At 43.4% G+C, this 17,422-nt stretch overlaps 1 protein-coding gene across 7 annotated transcripts in view; it reads left to right on the top strand.

Moving 5' to 3' along the window:
• Positions 1-17,422, top strand: part of kcnip4a (potassium voltage-gated channel interacting protein 4a) — a 329,293-nt gene that overhangs the window by 301,562 nt on the left and 10,309 nt on the right. For all 7 annotated transcript variants that reach the window (XM_079491657.1, XM_079491656.1, XM_079491661.1 and 4 more), the window contains one exon: positions 16,209-16,278. In XM_079491657.1, coding sequence (XP_079347783.1) covers positions 16,209-16,278 — 70 coding nt within the window. The remainder of the gene's footprint in view (positions 1-16,208; positions 16,279-17,422) is intronic.

Below are 17,422 nucleotides of genomic sequence, written 5' to 3' on the forward strand. Positions count from 1 at the left end.
TACTTTGCACCACTCAGTTCACACGGTGTGATTTTAATTATTATGTAGAATATTGATTGATTATTTTGTGTCTGTGTCCTGCACACAAAGTGCCAATAAACCCTCATGGGTTTCACAAGACACCATTTTACGCTTACAGCATGTTTTACGGCAGGTCTAGGCGACCTTTGGCACCGTTGGCAACGTTGGCACAAAGGATAGGAGGGTGATCACTGGCATTAGTGTGAGAGAGAGGATCTCTGGTTTAAAATAAGCTATTAAAAAGAAAACGTAGTCAAATAAATGAAGTCCCTCACAGTTGTTTGTAAATGATATCCTGCACATAATTCTACATTCATTACATTTCAGAACTCATTGGGAGGGAGTCTGGGAGGTTATTGCTCTGGGTCTAATGATCATTAGGGAGGGAGACTGGGAGGTTATTGCTCTGGGTCTAATTAAATAAAATATTTAAAGAGAACGGAAAAGGTTATATTTGTGGACAATAAGGCTGTACCCTATAAGCCCTGTTTTTAGGACTCGAACTTCGAGCGAACCTTCGAACCATTCGTTTCTAATTCATTTTAAAAATAACCTTCGACCTCTGAACCTCGGTGGGGGGGTGAGGGGGTGGGGGAGCACGTAACTTTGGGAAAGTGTCATCGTAGCTTGTTTACAACTGAAACGGACTGTGCACTAACTTCCTCTTCAAAATAAGAGCCACATGTAATGATTAGTCAACACTAGTTTTATTTCTAAGTCTACTTACAGGACATTAACATCACATTTGAGTTCCTTTTGAATGCCTGTCAGATTTCTCTACATAACTGTCTCAGCTGTTGGTGCGTCAATGCGCCTTGCATGTCTTTGATCTACACGCAGAAAACATTTTGACAACGTATGCCTATGCGCACTGGCGCATCGATTGTGTGCCCCCCTGATTATTAATAACATCTAAACATGTAAACAGAACATGAACATAGTACTCTTATAGGCCTATCTCACAGCCCGCTTTCCACGCCCACTTCCGGTAAATAGTGGTGTCTTTAACATTAGCATTTACACGTTTTTTTCTCTGGAGAATCTAAGTAAATTTTCTAATGTAAAAATGTGACAGACCAATATTATTATGAAGCAAACAAGATGGTAAATCAGCTCGAACAGATAGAACAAACCTTACCTTGAGAAAACAAAAGTTGTAGACTTCTTAAATTACCTCTGTTAACATGTAGCGTCTATGGAGTGACGTCACGCTATCACCACTAACCCCGAAAGGGGGCGTATTAAGAGGGGCGGGGAAATTCTGTGAGATAGGCTTATTATGCACATCGCATTCTCGCCAAGAAATATTTTCGAGTTAAAAAAGGGGGAAGAAATAATAATTAAAAAACAAAACAAAAAAACAAACAAAAAAAAAACGAATGGTTCAAGCCCATTAATTAAGATTCGAGTGCCAACACTAAAGAGCGAAGGTTCGAACCCTGAATGTTCGGGGACAGCCTTAACAAACTGATGCTTTGGATTGTTTTGATGAGCCAGACACATTATCCCAAATAGCCTCCCAATCCACTTCCCGCCCCTCATCAGCTATATCCCTGTTCCAGGCATCCATTCCTGTCGAGGGCTTGAGGGCATTTCTGGGAATGTAGTTGATCATATAAATATCATATGACACGATTCGTTTAGGGGCATTCTGAAATAATTTAAGAACGGGATGCTCCCCAGGGAACCCCTAGGCTCTACAAGCAGATCTAATTCCCTCACTCTTAAAATACGCACACAGTTCTTCTTGTATTGTCATCTTTTTTAGTGTTTTACAATTCTTTGTTTTGACCCAAACAAACGGTCATGATTATTCATGTCTTGGCTGTCTTGGCTTAAAACTCTTTATAGGATTAAAGATTTTCTAAAATGTCTAATGGAGTAAATTCATGGAAAATTCACTTTGGGCACTTATTTATAGATGTCATGACCGTCCATCACTCAGGCATTTTGCCACTTTTACTACTAAATGATTCTTAACGGAAAAGCCATGCTCCCCCTCTGCGTCACTGAGTCTCTGATAGGGCATGATACAAAAAGTAATTGGGAGGAAAGTGCTTTAGCTTTAATGATCACTACTAGAATAGTCCATAGTTACCCGGGGACTTAATTGGGACTGCAAATACAGATCCCATAGCTTGTAGCAAAAATCCTAATAAAAAAAATCTCATTCAGTCTCTTGTATGTGCCATTGGTCAATGCACATGTGAAATTTCAGATATACTGGCCAACCCACTGGGGAGAAAACATGCCAATGCTCATTAACCCATTTTGGGTGGGAACCCCTTTGGGTGTTTTAAGCATTATGTTATACTTTAGCTATTGAAAAATAGCAGATCTACAAGCTCATAGCGCGCCACTACTTGTAGGTCTGCTATTTTTGAAAATGTGGTGCAAATCTTTGAATATATATTTCAGAGCGAACATTTTTAACTAAAATATTTGCTTCTGGGGGGTCCCTGGAACAACATATTTTGAGATGGGGGTCCGTGGCATGAAAAAGGTTGAGCACAACTGACAGAAACATGAGTTTTTCAGAAAACGATTAGGATTTAGAAGCCTTTTTTTTAATCGACATCAGTCCAAAATGGGTTAACAGATTACATTTGGAAAAGGTGAAGAATCAGCTCCCTCACTCCCTGCATATTATGCCAATGGTCAATTTCAGATTTATTGGTTAACCTACTAAGGAGAAAACTGGATTAGTTGTCATTTGTCTCCAGTTTGGAGTAGGGATTTTTTTTTAAAAAGTCCTATTATCAGTGTTTTATTTAGAGTTGACAGCTATTATTTGCTAAGTATCCTGTTATTGTCTCCACCAGGCCGAAGGCATGGGGAGAGAGTATGTTTTGCGTCCGTTCGTCCGTCCGTCTGTCCGTCCGTCCTTCCGTCAGTCCGTCCGTCCGTCCTCAGCCTCATGGTGGCGCTATAACTGGCCGATTAGTGTTTTTACCTATAACTGCACCGATCTGTGTAAAACCTTGTATGCACACTCCTTAGAGGCCAAGGAAAAACCTTTTTCACATCTGCTCTTTATAGCTCCACCAGGAGGCCGACATAATTGTAAAACACATTTTCTAATATTACTCCTTCAGATTTTATCCAAATTTCACGCAAATTGGTACACATGCTCCATAGTCATGTGATCAAGACGGGTTTGTTTGATTTCTCATAATAATCCATCCCGATTGGCTATGATTGGCTTCTAAAGATTTCAGGAGTAGCCCGTTTTGTACCCGTTTTGTACAAATCGCCACAACTCCTCAACGCAGCGTCCGATTGCGGTGAAACTGTGCATGCATATTCCCACTAGGCTGAGGAAGAAATGTTTTCAAATCAGCCTCATGGTGGCGCTACAACAGGCCAAGTCGTGACACACACACACACACACACACACACACACACACACACAAAACATGTTTATATTACTCCTAAACATTGTTCCAAACATCACGCACACACTCCTATCCTCCTCCTGGTGGAGACCAGCTGTGCCCAGAAGGGCACTTTTTCTAGTTATGTTGCACTTTTAAGTATCTGACACTGCATTGTGCTGCTCCACATTGGGAATTAGTTGGAGGGCAAGAACACACAACAATTAACTGAGACTGGGAACAAAGCAAGCCATCAAAGAAATGGTGTAGGTCAAATAAATCTGTATTCAATGCAGAAACCATGGTTTATTTCCTTTATATTTATTCCTTTTACACCTCATCATCATCGGCGATCACTCGAAGCGAGTATGATTGTCCTCCTGTCGGTGTGTCTGGTCATCTGTGGGAAGAGTCCGACCCTTGATCCACAGTCTCTATTGCAGTGGGTGCATATATGAATGGTAGTCATGGGGGTGGTGGTGGTGGTGTGAGGAGCTGTTTTGGAGGTGGATCTCTGTTTTCGCTGTTGCCTCTTTGCTTCCGCGGTATGGTGGTGGTCTTTCTCTGCCTGTGCTGTTCCGTCATGCACCATCCTGTGCCATAGATCTCTCTGGAGGGCAGCCTCCTCCCAGGTTTTGAGGCTGAAGCGACAGGTTCGCAGATGGCTTTTTCTGCCCTCCTTGGGTGCGTTTTCCTTCCATTAGCTGGCCATACAGCATTTGTTTAGGAAGGCGATGGTTAGGCATATGCGCTTGACTCATTTACACCTCTACTACACCTCTGTCCAATTACTCCACATCCTTTGATATACAGTAATGTTTGTGTCTGCTTTTGGGGATAGAGGTAAAAACATGTATTCCCAGCTTCATTCTTTAAAATCATTCATTCATTTTAAAATGTCACCGGTATTGTTCCATTTCCATCTCTGCATTCTGCTTCCTGACTGAAATAGTTGTCATTATTTACGTCAGAATGATCAATATTATGCTACACAGTGAAAAGCAATAGATAGGAGATTTTATACAGATGAAACGAGATGGAATTCAATTACACGTAATCTCCCATAGAATCAGGTCAAAATCTGAAAAAGTTACACCCCGGGATAGACTTCAGCTCATTTAGTTTCCTTCATCTTCAATTACCCCAAACTTCAAAGCAAAGCGAGACATTGGGTTTGGGGGGGGGGAATTAACCCATTTTGGGCGGGAACCCCTTCTGGTGTTTTAAGCATTATGTTACACTTTAGCTATTGAAAAATAGCAGATCTACAAGCTCATAGCGCGGCACCGAGTGCCGCGCTACGAGCTTGTAGGTCTGCTATTTTTGAAAAATCGTGAAAATGTGGCACAAATCTTTGCATATATATTCTTTCAGAGTGAACGTTTTAACTCAAATCTTTGCTTCCGAGGGGGTCCCTGGAACAACATATTTTCAGATGGGGGTCGGTGGCCAATTACAGATAATTTTTGGGGGTCCTTGACATGAAATATTGAGCACCAGAAACATAGGTATTTCAGAAAACTGTCATGCTTTAGAAGACATTTTTTAAATTTCGACGCCTAAATGGGTTAAACAGTGGCCTCAAGGGACATACACAACAATTCTGGGAGCATCCTCTTCAACTGGAAACACAAACCACCAGCCTGTTTGACAAAAGAGTCTCTATTTTTCCTCCAGTGACCTGCTGCTCCTCACAAAGGCTGTGGTTGTTGGTCAATACGGAAACGTGGTCACAAATCCCCTTACTGGAGGAGGAGTGGTTGGACCAAAATGGCAGTGGTGGGAAAAAGTATACTCCCAATTTCCATCTACAAGCTCACAATGTGTCGCATCGCGTTACATGGATCCCAGGTGTAGTCAAAGACATGTGCTGTATGGAGAATATAGGTTGCTGCCTTCAGGAAGGAGATATGGTGTACCAGCATACAATAAGGTCAGACTAAAGAGGTCCTTCTTTGTCCACCAGTCGACGTTGAGGCTTAATCAGGAGTTGTAGTAGCCACGGGGTAACCTAAGCGGTGGATATTGCTCTTGTCTTCATGTCTTTATGTATGTAAATTGTCTTGTTCTTAGGGTTATGTCAAATGTGTGTATATGTGTTCTGCATACTTGGCTTTCAGTGTGAACTGACAATAAAGTACTATATCATATGATATCATATGATTCTATATAAAGAGGCGACACTCCCATTAAGTCCCATAGTAGCAGTGCCTCCGCCATATCGGAGTGATGACGTAACTTCTGGTTGCTTTTAAAAACATTAAAAAAGTCACGCTGTACAAAACAAAACAACTTGTTTTAATCCTATTCTACTCTCATGTATTTATTTACCCATTTATTTATCATATTTATGAATGGATCAAAGCAGAAATTACATATTCATTCAGAATGTACAGTAAGGGTGCATGTGTGCGCATGCATGTATGCACGTGCACGCACGACCGTGCATGTTTACGTGCGTGTTTGAGGTGTTTACATATAGACAAAGTGTTGCCGCCATATTGGCGTGATGCCGGCAGCAGTACCGCTGCGCCATCTAGTGGTGATTCCAAATATTTGAGGACTGTCTCTTTTGATGTAGTGGACAGTAGCGTTGCTCAAAATCCCAAGGCCCCCCTGCAAGGATCCGGCTGGGGCCCTTTCACCACAGTGTCGCCTATAACATCACGGAAGACTTAAGGCTCATTCATAGTCTGGATTTTCGGTGGTGAGGTGACCACCGGAGCTGAAATAACGTTGAGCGGTGGTGAGTAAAAAAGGGCTGGGGCGGTGGCGATTGTGAGTAAAAACAGAGAGAAGGGCTGGGGCGGTGGCGATTGTGAGTAAAAACAGAGAGATGGGCGGTGGCGGTGGTTTTCTCTTCACCGCGGCTTGTGACGTAATGTTGTAGTTCGGTGGTCACCTCACCACCGAAAATCCAGACTATGTATGAGCCTTTACCATCTCCTCTGCGATTTGGAAAACAGCCCATTCAGCATCGCTCTGCTGTAAACCCAGATGTAAACATTGAAGCACATGGACCTCCCACTGACCCACTCTCACAGACGGACAGCGATGTAAAATGGGTGGCCAACCAAGATCTATTGCAGAGTTATAGGCTATAGCTTTGGGCGAGTGAAATTTGGCAGAAGTACTGCTCAAGGAAATTACGTTAACACTTTACAAATCTGTTTACATTCTCCGTGAATGAAACAAGTGTTGTGATTGGTCAAAAAATATCATATTCGGGGGAAATACATCTGATGGATGTTCCGGCCCAAAACTTCCGGCTATGCACTCTCTGCCTTTGGTGGTGACCAGGATTTTCTCTTCGCAGATGAGTAAGGTTGGTAAGGTTGGGACACAGAGAGAGAGAGAGAGAGAGAGAGAGAGAGACGCTCTCCATGGTGCTTAAATGCGTAGTTATAAAAAAAATGAATCTCATTCCAGAACTTTCAGTTCTCAAATATATCTGATACAATGAGCATCAAATGGACCGTGTGCCGTCTGAATTAACAACCTTTGTGAACGAGTCACTTTCATAGATGTGAGTAAGCCTTGGATATATCACTCATGCTTTGACCTGTATTGGAAAGAGAACCAGGTTGAAGGCTGTGTAGAAATTGTATCTAAATTACCTTGATTATTTTACTATTACTCCTCCGATGCATTACTTTGTAATGCCACGGTTCATATAGTTCAAGAAGATCCGGTCTGTAACTTGAAATTCATTACAAGCTCTTCTTTCATTTTGTAAAGGACTCCCAAGTCTTTTTTGAAAGATAATGGCTCGTGCAATTTTCACTTTAGCCTATCCATTCCATTTGCTCACCCAGGCTTGATAATGGACCTGATGGTTCTGAGATGAGCCTCTGCTACATAATGGGACCTGATGGTTCTGAGATGAGCCTCTGCTACATCTTCAGAAATATCACAGGCATCCGTCCGTCAGTGATGACAATGGATCGCACCTGAGTGGTCAGGTTTTCTTGCAGCGGCACAGGAGGTGGGGTCTGCTTCACGCTGTTTCCTCTTCCGTCTCTTCGCCTGCAGCAAAGAGATGTGCCCCTTCCTCGGCACGGCGAGTCCCTGCAGCATCAGTCTGCCTCCAAAACGCCACGGCCATTTGCAGCTTCCTCCCAGTCAGGGACGAATAGTTTTCATAATCCTCAAGGGGGCCCGTGCTGCCCCGCCTCCCCGCACCCCCCCGCCCCCCCGCGGGGGAAAAAAAAGTTCACTCACACACTCTCCAACAGACATCCATCACGCTCCAAAAGTGGCATCACCTGTCACTCATTAGTAGTCTAATCACTGTGTGAGGAGTGCATAGGCTATAGTTCCTTTTCTCCACAACGGACTTTTTCGCTTCTAAACCCCTTGTTGCTTTTCCCTGTGATGGTCACGCAGCAATAAGGTGAAACAGAACACAAAGATGAGTTACCTATTTATTTTTTAACACGCAGCACCCCTCTCCCTCTCTCTCGCGCTCTCTCGCGCTCTCTCTCTCTCCCTCTCTCTCGTGTGCGCAATGTCTGTGACTGTGAGACTGACACAGACGCGGTCAATAATATATAGCATAAATAATAGGCCAAATATAACACTTTCCCTCTATCTGTGACTGTGATCAGCTCCTCACACACATACCTGGCAGGTTAAGCACCCAGATTAGCATTTCAATGCCTGATCTGCATGTGTACAAGGGACAGGCAACGCGGTCCACCCCCCACCACCCCCGCCCCGGACAGTGAGAAAAACAGACGTGTTAAGGTGCCAGACTTGGATGGTTAGAGCGGCGCGATTGTATACACAGTCAATGCAAGACGAGAATTGCGCGAATTGTAGAAAAACTAGAAATCCCCTAAAATCATCAAGGGGGCTCGAGCCCCGCAGCCCCCACGTAGTCGTCGTCACTGCTCCCAGTTGTTGTGTTTCTATGCCTGCCTGCTTCATGTCACGTTTTGAAAACGTCCTTGAAGCGCAAGCGTGGGCGACCGTTGAGGTCTGGAGCCTGTGGACAGCTCTCCACACGGCTCTGGGGAGCCAGCTGTGGTCCATCCTGTGGACATGGCCAAGCCACCGGAGGCGGCGTTGGCTCAGCATGGTGAACATGAGCACGTTCCAGGACTTCTGTGTTGGGAACTTGATCCTGCCAAGATGTTCCCAGGATGTGGTGTAGTCACATAGACCAGTGGTTCCCAAAGTGGGGTCCGGGGACCCCCAGGGGTCCTTGAGGGAGTTCCAGGGGGTCCCCCCTGCTAAATGATAGTATATGGAACCAAATGGACCCTTAAGGGTATGTAACTCTGAGAGTGTACAAATGGAACCAAACGGACCCGTACACTCTCAGAGCTGAATTAACAGTGATTTCACAATATATATCGGTGTGTGTGTGTGTGTGTGTGTGTGTGTGTGTGTGTGTGTGTGTGTGTGTGTGTGTGTGTGTGTGTGTGTGTGTGTGTGTGTGTGTGTGTGTGTGTGTGTGTGTGTGTGTGTGTGTGTGTGTGTGTGTGTGTGGCATTTTAGCAGCACTATGTAACTTTCTTTAATGAATAAAATACAATTTTGTCCAATCTGTGTTGTAAAGTATGTTAATACAATTCCATTACATTTATTTTATTTTGGATGCTTGATTCTGATTGGTCAATCACTGAATTCAGCTGTGTATTATTTCCGGATAATGACCGCTGAGCTCAACAACGGACTGTCTAATCAACGGGCTGTCTAATCAATCAAAGGCTCAGAGCATCTGCTGTGCGGCTTGATTTTGTGCCGTATCCAACATAGCAGCCATGTTGTAAACAAACCTACAATATCATTTACAGCTAAACACACAACAGTGTTTCCTGTTTTCCCTAGTTACTGTTTCTCCCTGTGATTACTAGTCTTCTCCACCTGTGTCCTGTTTAGTCTCAGCCAATGATATGTTGATTATAGTCATGTTGCACCTGTGTCTAGTTAGTATTGTGTCCAGTCTTCCCTTGCCAGATTATAGTCAATGTTACTGTGTTTCCTGATGTCTGCATATTATGACCTGCTACGGCTACACTGTGTTGTAAGTTTTGTGTTTAATAAATCAATCATTGGACTTCATCTGTTTGCCTGCCTGGTTCTGCTTCTGGGTCCTCACCTGACACACCGTGACAGAAATAGACAATGCAGTAACCGAAGATTGATTGATTGATTCCTGTCGTTGTCCTCGAGGTGACGGTGCTGCACTGGTCAGACGTCAAGGACTCTGGCTAAATGAATGGAATTCTGTCATTACCATAACCCATTTAGACCTGAGGACGATTCTGCAAATGTCTTCTAAATCCTGACAGTTTTCTGATAAACCTATGTTTCTACAGTATGTCAGTGGTTCTCAAACCTTTTCATGTCAAGGACCTCCAGAATTATATGTAATTGGCCGCCGGGCCCCCATCTGAAAATATGTTGTTCCACGGACCCCGCAGAAGCAGAGATTTGAGTTAAAAACTTTCGCTCTGAAAGAATATATATTCAAAGATTTGCACCACATTTTCACGATTAAAAAAAATAGCAAATCTACAAGCTCGTAGCGCGGCACAAGCTTAGTTAGTATCGGCATTAATTAATGCCGATACTAACTAATGCTTCTCATATTGATTGCCTACTCAATTTTTCACAATTTGTCTCGCGTGGCCAGTCTGTTGCCTCTCGCAATTTTTGAATGATTCCGTCATACAGTCTGGAGCAACGGAAGCTCTGATCATGAGTGAAATATAAATGATTCCGTCATACAGTCTGGAGCAACGGAAGCTCTGATCATGAGTAAAATATAAATGATTCCGTCATACAGTCTGGAGCAACGGAAGCTCTATCATGAGTAAAATATAAATGATTCCGTCATACAGTCTGGAGCAACGGAAGCTCTATCATGAGTAAAATATAAATGATTCCGTCATACAGTCTGGAGCAACGGAAGCTCTATCATGAGTAAAATATAAATGATTCCGTCATACAGTCTGGAGCAACGGAAGCTCTATCATGAGTAAAATATAAATGATTCCGTCATACAGTCTGGAGCAACAGAAGTGGCTTATCATGAGTAAGCCATAAAGTGGAAGTGGATCCTCCTCCCCACTTCCGTTTCGTCTTTACAGTCGCGAAGATTTATCCTAATATAAATAGAAATGACCTAAACATATAGTATAGCTTGCTGCTGAGCAGAAAAGGAAATAAAAATAAATAAATGTAAAGATATTTTAAAATATATTTTCGTGAATGGAAATGGCAGCTTCCGGATTTCGGGAGGTGTAGTTCCAGACTCTATATAGCATTCGGAGATTGTGGAATAGATGTCTGGCTACTCGAGACTAATGAACATTCAACACATCCACTAAGAGAAATAAATTGTCTGTTCAACCCTGGTTCAGAGCATGTCCAATACAGCAAATGGAGGTGTGCGGCTGGGCAGGGTCAGCCTGAGGTTTTACTCGTTGGAATAACGGGGGAATAAATTGGGCCAGTCAAATATTGACTGGCCCAAGTATATTTTCTCACCTGAAGCAGCTCAAAACTAAGATTGCTTTCTTATGAGAAATACACCTGGCCATGAAGCTGCATGCTAAACTAAAGATATATTGGTTGGCTCAGAAATTTCCATTTTCTTTTAACCCAAAGGCTCTGGGGTACTGCTGTTTTATATTAATCTACAAAGAGATTCAATTCCCCCCAAAGGTTATTATCGCGGACCCTTTTTATCCCATTTTGCACTGAGATCGATTTTTCAAAAATAGCAGACCTACAAGCTCGTAGCGCGCCACTCGGTGGCGCGCTATGAGCTTGTAGATCTGCTATTTTTCAAAATGCCAACCAAAAGGGGTTCCCGCCCAAAATGGGTTATTATAGTGTCAGGGTGCTTCTCCTGTACTCCTAATAAACATTTACGCTCCCAAGTGAGACGACAAAGCTTTTTATCAGCGAGGTTATTTCACTATTCGCTCCTCCTGTCTGATTTGATCTCATATCAGCTGATTTTTGGAGCTTGTCTCAAAGCAGAGACAAGATACATTTATGAATCTACTAGGATGTGTATTGTTAGATCTCTGGTAATCTAATTTACCCAATAAAGGTTTTATTTACATTTCTCTATTGTGCATCATACCTTTACTAGAATTTAATATCCATTTTACCCTCAACCTCAATTACAAATGTTGAGTATCAGAGCACACCCTTATTGCTTGATTCTCAAATCTCAATTCCATAAACCTCTTGGAAATGAACCCACTGTACTGTTAAAAAGAATGATGCCAACTCTTTTTTATTGACCTTTAAAACAACGAATACATAATTGAAATAATGGAAAACCCTGAAGGTTGTAATAAGAGGCAAAAATAATAATCTAAGAAACCACAGCAGAATGAGTTAATTGATTGCATAGCAAATGATTAGTCAAACATCACCTTCTCCCTGAACTTTATAAATACAATAGCCTATAGGCTACACATGCAATTATAATATTTTACAAATTAATTTATAATCTACTTTACTTACAACAGAGAAAATGACATATGAACACATGACATAGCACAGGCTGCAGGGATAATAGCACATTTAGTCCCTGGCTGTACACTGGATGCGTTTTAAAGGTCCCTGGCTGTACACTGGATGCGTTTTAAAGGTCCCTGGCTGCACACTGGCTGCGTTTTAAAGGTCCCTGCACACTGGCTGCGTTTTAAAGGTCCCTGCACACTGGATGCGTTTTAAAGGTCCCTGGCTGCACACTGGATGCGTTTTAAAGGTCCCTGGCTGCACACTGGATGCGTTTTAAAGGTCCCTGCACACTGGCTGCGTTTTAAAGGTCCCTGCACACTGGATGCGTTTTAAAGGTCCCTGGCTGCACACTGGATGCGTTTTAAAGGTCCCTGGCTGCACACTGGATGCGTTTTAAAGGTCCCTGCACACTGGATGCGTTTTAAAGGTCCCTGCACACTGGATGCGTTTTAAAGGTCCCTGGCTGCACACTGGATGCGTTTTAAAGGTCCCTGCACACTGGATGCGTTTTAAAGGTCCCTGGCTGCACACTGGCTGCGTTTTAAAGGTCCCTGCACACTGGATGCGTTTTAAAGGTCCCTGGCTGCACACTGGATGCGTTTTAAAGGTCCCTGGCTGCACACTGGATGCGTTTTAAAGGTCCCTGGCTGCACACTGGATGCGTTTTAAAGGTCCCTGGCTGCACACTGGATGCGTTTTAAAGGTCCCTGGCTGCACACTGGATGCGTTTTAAAGGTCCCTGGCTGCACACTGGATGCGTTTTAAAGGTCCCTGCACACTGGATGCGTTTTAAAGGTCCCTGGCTGCACACTGGATGCGTTTTAAAGGTCCCTGGCTGCACACTGGATGCGTTTTAAAGGTCCCTGGCTGCACACTGGATGCGTTTTAAAGGTCCCTGGCTGCACACTGGATGCGTTTTAAAGGTCCCTGGCTGCACACTGGATGCGTTTTAAAGGTCCCTGGCTGCACACTGGATGCGTTTTAAAGGTCCCTGGCTGCACACTGGATGCATTTTAAAGGTCCCTGGCTGCACACTGGATGCGTTTTAAAGGTCCCTGGCTGCACACTGGATGCATTTTCGGATTTTTATGCTGCGCTTTTCCGTCGCGTTTTCCGAAAAACGCGTCTAGTGTGCAACCACCTTAATTGTGTATTTTTCCTCTAAAAGGAGACAGTCAGGAATGCGTGATTTGTTTTCTACTGATGCACAAAAGTATGATGTCTCCTCTACTGACTGCTGGCAGATGATCTAAGTTGTATATCTTTGAATGGCTTCGCACAGCATCACTATAGGTTTGCTATTAGGGTCTTTCTTCCATTCCATGCTACCTGACATGCTCAGTGCAGCAAAGCACTTTCTAAAACAATGCTTTTTTTAATGAATTTTTATCCCACGATTTTGTAACCCATTTTTCACCCCTGTGTCAATTATCTAATGTGACCCTGGGCTCTACACACCCTCCGCCAACCTAGTCCCCATATATGAGGGACATGGGGAGAGCAACGGACTTGAACTCATGCTTCCTTCATGCCTGAGTGTCCAAGTTGCTCCTTTACACCTGACAGGGGGAGTTTCCCTGGTTGGACGTAGCGAGTGGAAGGAACACATTATTCCAACCAGTTCCTTTCCCCTCCATCAGGCGCCCCGGCTGGCCAGGGGGAGGCAGTTTAGAGACCGGATTACTGCATGTTTTTTGTGAGGGTACCTACCTAAAACAATGCTTTTGACACTGTAATAAGCATAGTTTGCAGTGTCATGTTAATGATGGCATACTGTATATTAATTACATCATAGATGGGGTTCCTCATCATGTCTCTGCTAGTAAGGTTTGCAAGAGTTGGCCTGGGTCCGTGGCTCAGCGGTCCAGGCACCTTAGCTGGTAATCCAGTCTGACAGTGTGCCGCGGGTTTGACTCCCGATCCCGACGGCCTTTACTGCATGTCTTCCCCCCATCGCTCTCCCCCATTTCCTGACAGTCTACTGTCTGTCCCTCTATAAATAAAATATATAAAATGAAGGCGAAAGCAGAAAAAAAGTTTTGCGAGTTGACTTCTACGTACCTCTTATCTTCACTCCTGCTACAGCATTTCTTGGCTGAGCGTTTCTCTCTTCACTTCTACTGTGTTATTATGGTGCAAGACAGCAATATTATTGTCTGTGCATTGTTGTGGCTCTGGGACGAGAAAGAACATCCGCACACTCGTTTCTAGAGCTCCGAGACTTACTTTATTTAGATGCAACGTTTCGACCTACAAGGTCTTCATCAGGCAAATAATATGCAGGCAATATTTGCCTGATGAAGACCTAGTAGGTCGAAACGTTGCAATTTGTTTGCCTCTAAATGAAGTAAGTCTCGGAGCTGCGGATGTTCTTTCTCTTCCTTGATGTTTGCCTTGATGCCTGGGAATAAATATAGGCATTGAGACGTGCACAATGTTCTCTGTTCTTCTCTGTGTGACTCTGGGCCTTTCTACTGTTGTGTCTTCTCTGTGTGACTCTGGGCCTTTCTACTGTTGTGTCCTTCTCTGTGTGACTCTGGGCCTTTCTACTGTTGTGTCCTTCTCTGTGTGACTCTGGGCCTTTCTACTGTTGTGTCTTCTCTGTGTGACTCTGGGCCTTTCTACTGTTGTGTCCTTCTCTGTGTGACTCTGGGCCTTTCTACTGTTGTGTCCTTCTCTGTGTGACTCTGGGCCTTTCTACTGTTGTGTCCTTCTCTGTGTGACTCTGGGCCTTTCTACTGTTGTGTCCATACATAGAATGACTCTGGGCCTTTCTACTGTTGTGTCCATACATAGAATGACTCTGGGCCTTTCTACTGTTGTGTCCATACATAGAATGACTCTGGGCCTTTCTACTGTTGTGTCCATACATAGAATGACTCTGGGCCTTTCTACTGTTGTGTCCATACATAGAATGACTCTGGGCCTTTCTACTGTTGTGTCCATACATAGAATGACTCTGGGCCTTTCTACTGCTGTGTCCATACATAGAATGGGCCTTTCTACTGCTGTGTCCATACATAGAATGGGCCTTTCTACTGTTGTGTCCATACATAGAATGACTCTGGGCCTTTCTACTGTTGTGTCCATACATAGAATGACTCTGGGCCTTTCTACTGCTGTGTCCATACATAGAATGACTCTGGGCCTTTCTACTGCTGTGTCCATACATAGAATGACTCTGGGCCTTTCTACTGTTGTGTCCTTCTCTGTGTGACTCTGGGCCTTTCTACTGTTGTGTCCTTCTCTGTGTGACTCTGGGCCTTTCTACTGTTGTGTCCATACATAGAATGGGCCTTTCTACTGTTGTGTCCATACATAGAATGGGCTTCTCTGGGCCTTTCTACTGTTGTGTCCATACATAGAATGTGACTGGGCCTTTCTACTGTTGTGTCCATACATAGAATGACTCTGGGCCTTTCTACTGTTGTGTCCATACATAGAATGACTCTGGGCCTTTCTACTGTTGTGTCCATACATAGAATGACTCTGGGCCTTTCTACTGTTGTGTCCATACATAGAATGACTCTGGGCCTTTCTACTGTTGTGTCCATACATAGAATGACTCTGGGCCTTTCTACTGTTGTGTCCATACTTCTCTGTGTGACTCTGGGCCTTTCTACTGTTGTGTCCATACATAGAATGTGTTCTCTGTGTGACTCTGGGCCTTTCTACTGTTGTGTCCATACATAGAATGCTGGGCCTGATGTTTTCACTCACTCAGGAGAACAACATGAGCTATTCATTAATAGTAACATAAAATGTGATGTAATACTAATAATGATGATAAGTGGCCTGGGCCATGGCTCAGCGGTCCAGGCACCTTGGCTGGCAATCCAGTCTGGCAGTGTGCCGCGGGTTCGACTCCCGATCCCGACGGCCCTTACTGCATGTCACCCCCCCCCCCCCCCATCTCTCTCCCCATTTGCTGTCAGCCTACTGTCTGTCCCTCCATAAAATATATAAAATAAAAAAGGCGAAAGCCACAAAAAAAAGATTAAAAAAAAAAGATAAGTGTACTGTATAACATACTGTTAGGGCGGCGGTGGCTCAGGGGTAGAGTGGCTGGATGGTAACCGCAAGGTTCCCCCAGAGCTAGTGTCGAAGTGTCCTTGAGCAAGACACTGAACCCCTAATTGCTCCTGATGTGCTGGTTGGTGCCTTGCATGGTTTCCGCCGCCATCGGTGTATGAATGTGTGTGTGAATGGGTGAATGTGATGCACAATCTATGTAAAGTGCCTTGGATAAAGGCGCTATATAAATGCACCATTTACCATTTTACCATTTACTGATCTGTGGAATTGTATTCCTCTCTCCAGGAGTGTCCCAGCGGTGTGGTCAACGAAGAGACCTTTATAGATATCTACTCGCAGTTCTTCCCTCAAGGAGGTAAGAAACCTTTATAGATATCTACTCGCAGTTCTTCCCTCAAGGAGGTAATGTACACTGTACACTGTACAAGGAGGTAATGTACTGCAGTTGGCTTTTCTATGAGGGGAAAAAAGAAAAGAAAAAGAAAAAAAGAACACATACAGTTGGGTGCCACCGATATCGTCCCTTATCATTTGACCCATTTAGGCCTGACCTCAAAATTTTAAAAAATCCTTCTAAATCCTCCAGTTTTCTGAAATAAATATTTTCACGGTTTTTAAAAAATAGCTCGTAGCGCGCCACTCGGTGGCGCGCTATAGGCTTGTAGATCTGCTATTTTTCAATAGCTAAATTATAACATTTAACAATGTTAAAACACCAAAAGGGGTTCCCGCCCAAAATGGGTTAACTGTCCTTTTGCGCAGATCACGCAAAACTCAGCAAAAAGAAAAGGACAATATCGATGGCCTCCAACTGTATAGCCTACACACAAAGATTTCATCCTCTGCTTTCCTCCACCAAGCAAATAAACACAGTACATTTGAAGTTCTAACATGCATTGATTTTCTTATGTACGTACAGTATGTGTGCAGCTTGAAATGAATATTCATGCATTGTCCTTGGCCTTTTATATGAAAGTAGCGTCCTGGGGTGTTCCAGTGTAGCGTCCTGGGGTGTTCCACTTCCAATGCGACTGAGGAGTGCTTCCCAGCATGCTTCGGGGTGTACACGCAGTTATTGATTTATCGTTGTGCTATTTAGTCTAGTTGTTTATTTGGATTTGGGAATATTTTGCATATATGTTTATTTAGATTAATGTTTAATGTTTGTTATTTAGTTTATTCATTTGTTTTCATATTATGCACAATGGTTATGAAACCGTAAGTAAGTAAAGTAAAGTTTATTTATAGAGCAGACACAGACAATTCACAGAAAATTACAGTCACAAAGTGCTTTAACAACAATAAAATTAAAACAAGTCAATAGTCAATAAAACAAGTCAAGAACTAAATCACTAATAAAGTAAGACAAATAGACAAAATAAAGCAATCAACATTTAACATTTAACCAGGCCGGCTATCTATGGAAAGGCCTGTTTAAAAAGGTGAGTTTTCAACAGTCCTTTTAAAATGTCCACAGAATCCACAGTTCTTAGGTGGAG

The sequence above is a fragment of the Electrona antarctica genome (assembly GCF_951216825.1).
Source record: "Electrona antarctica genome assembly, chromosome: 21".
Lineage (NCBI taxonomy): Eukaryota > Metazoa > Chordata > Actinopteri > Myctophiformes > Myctophidae > Electrona > Electrona antarctica.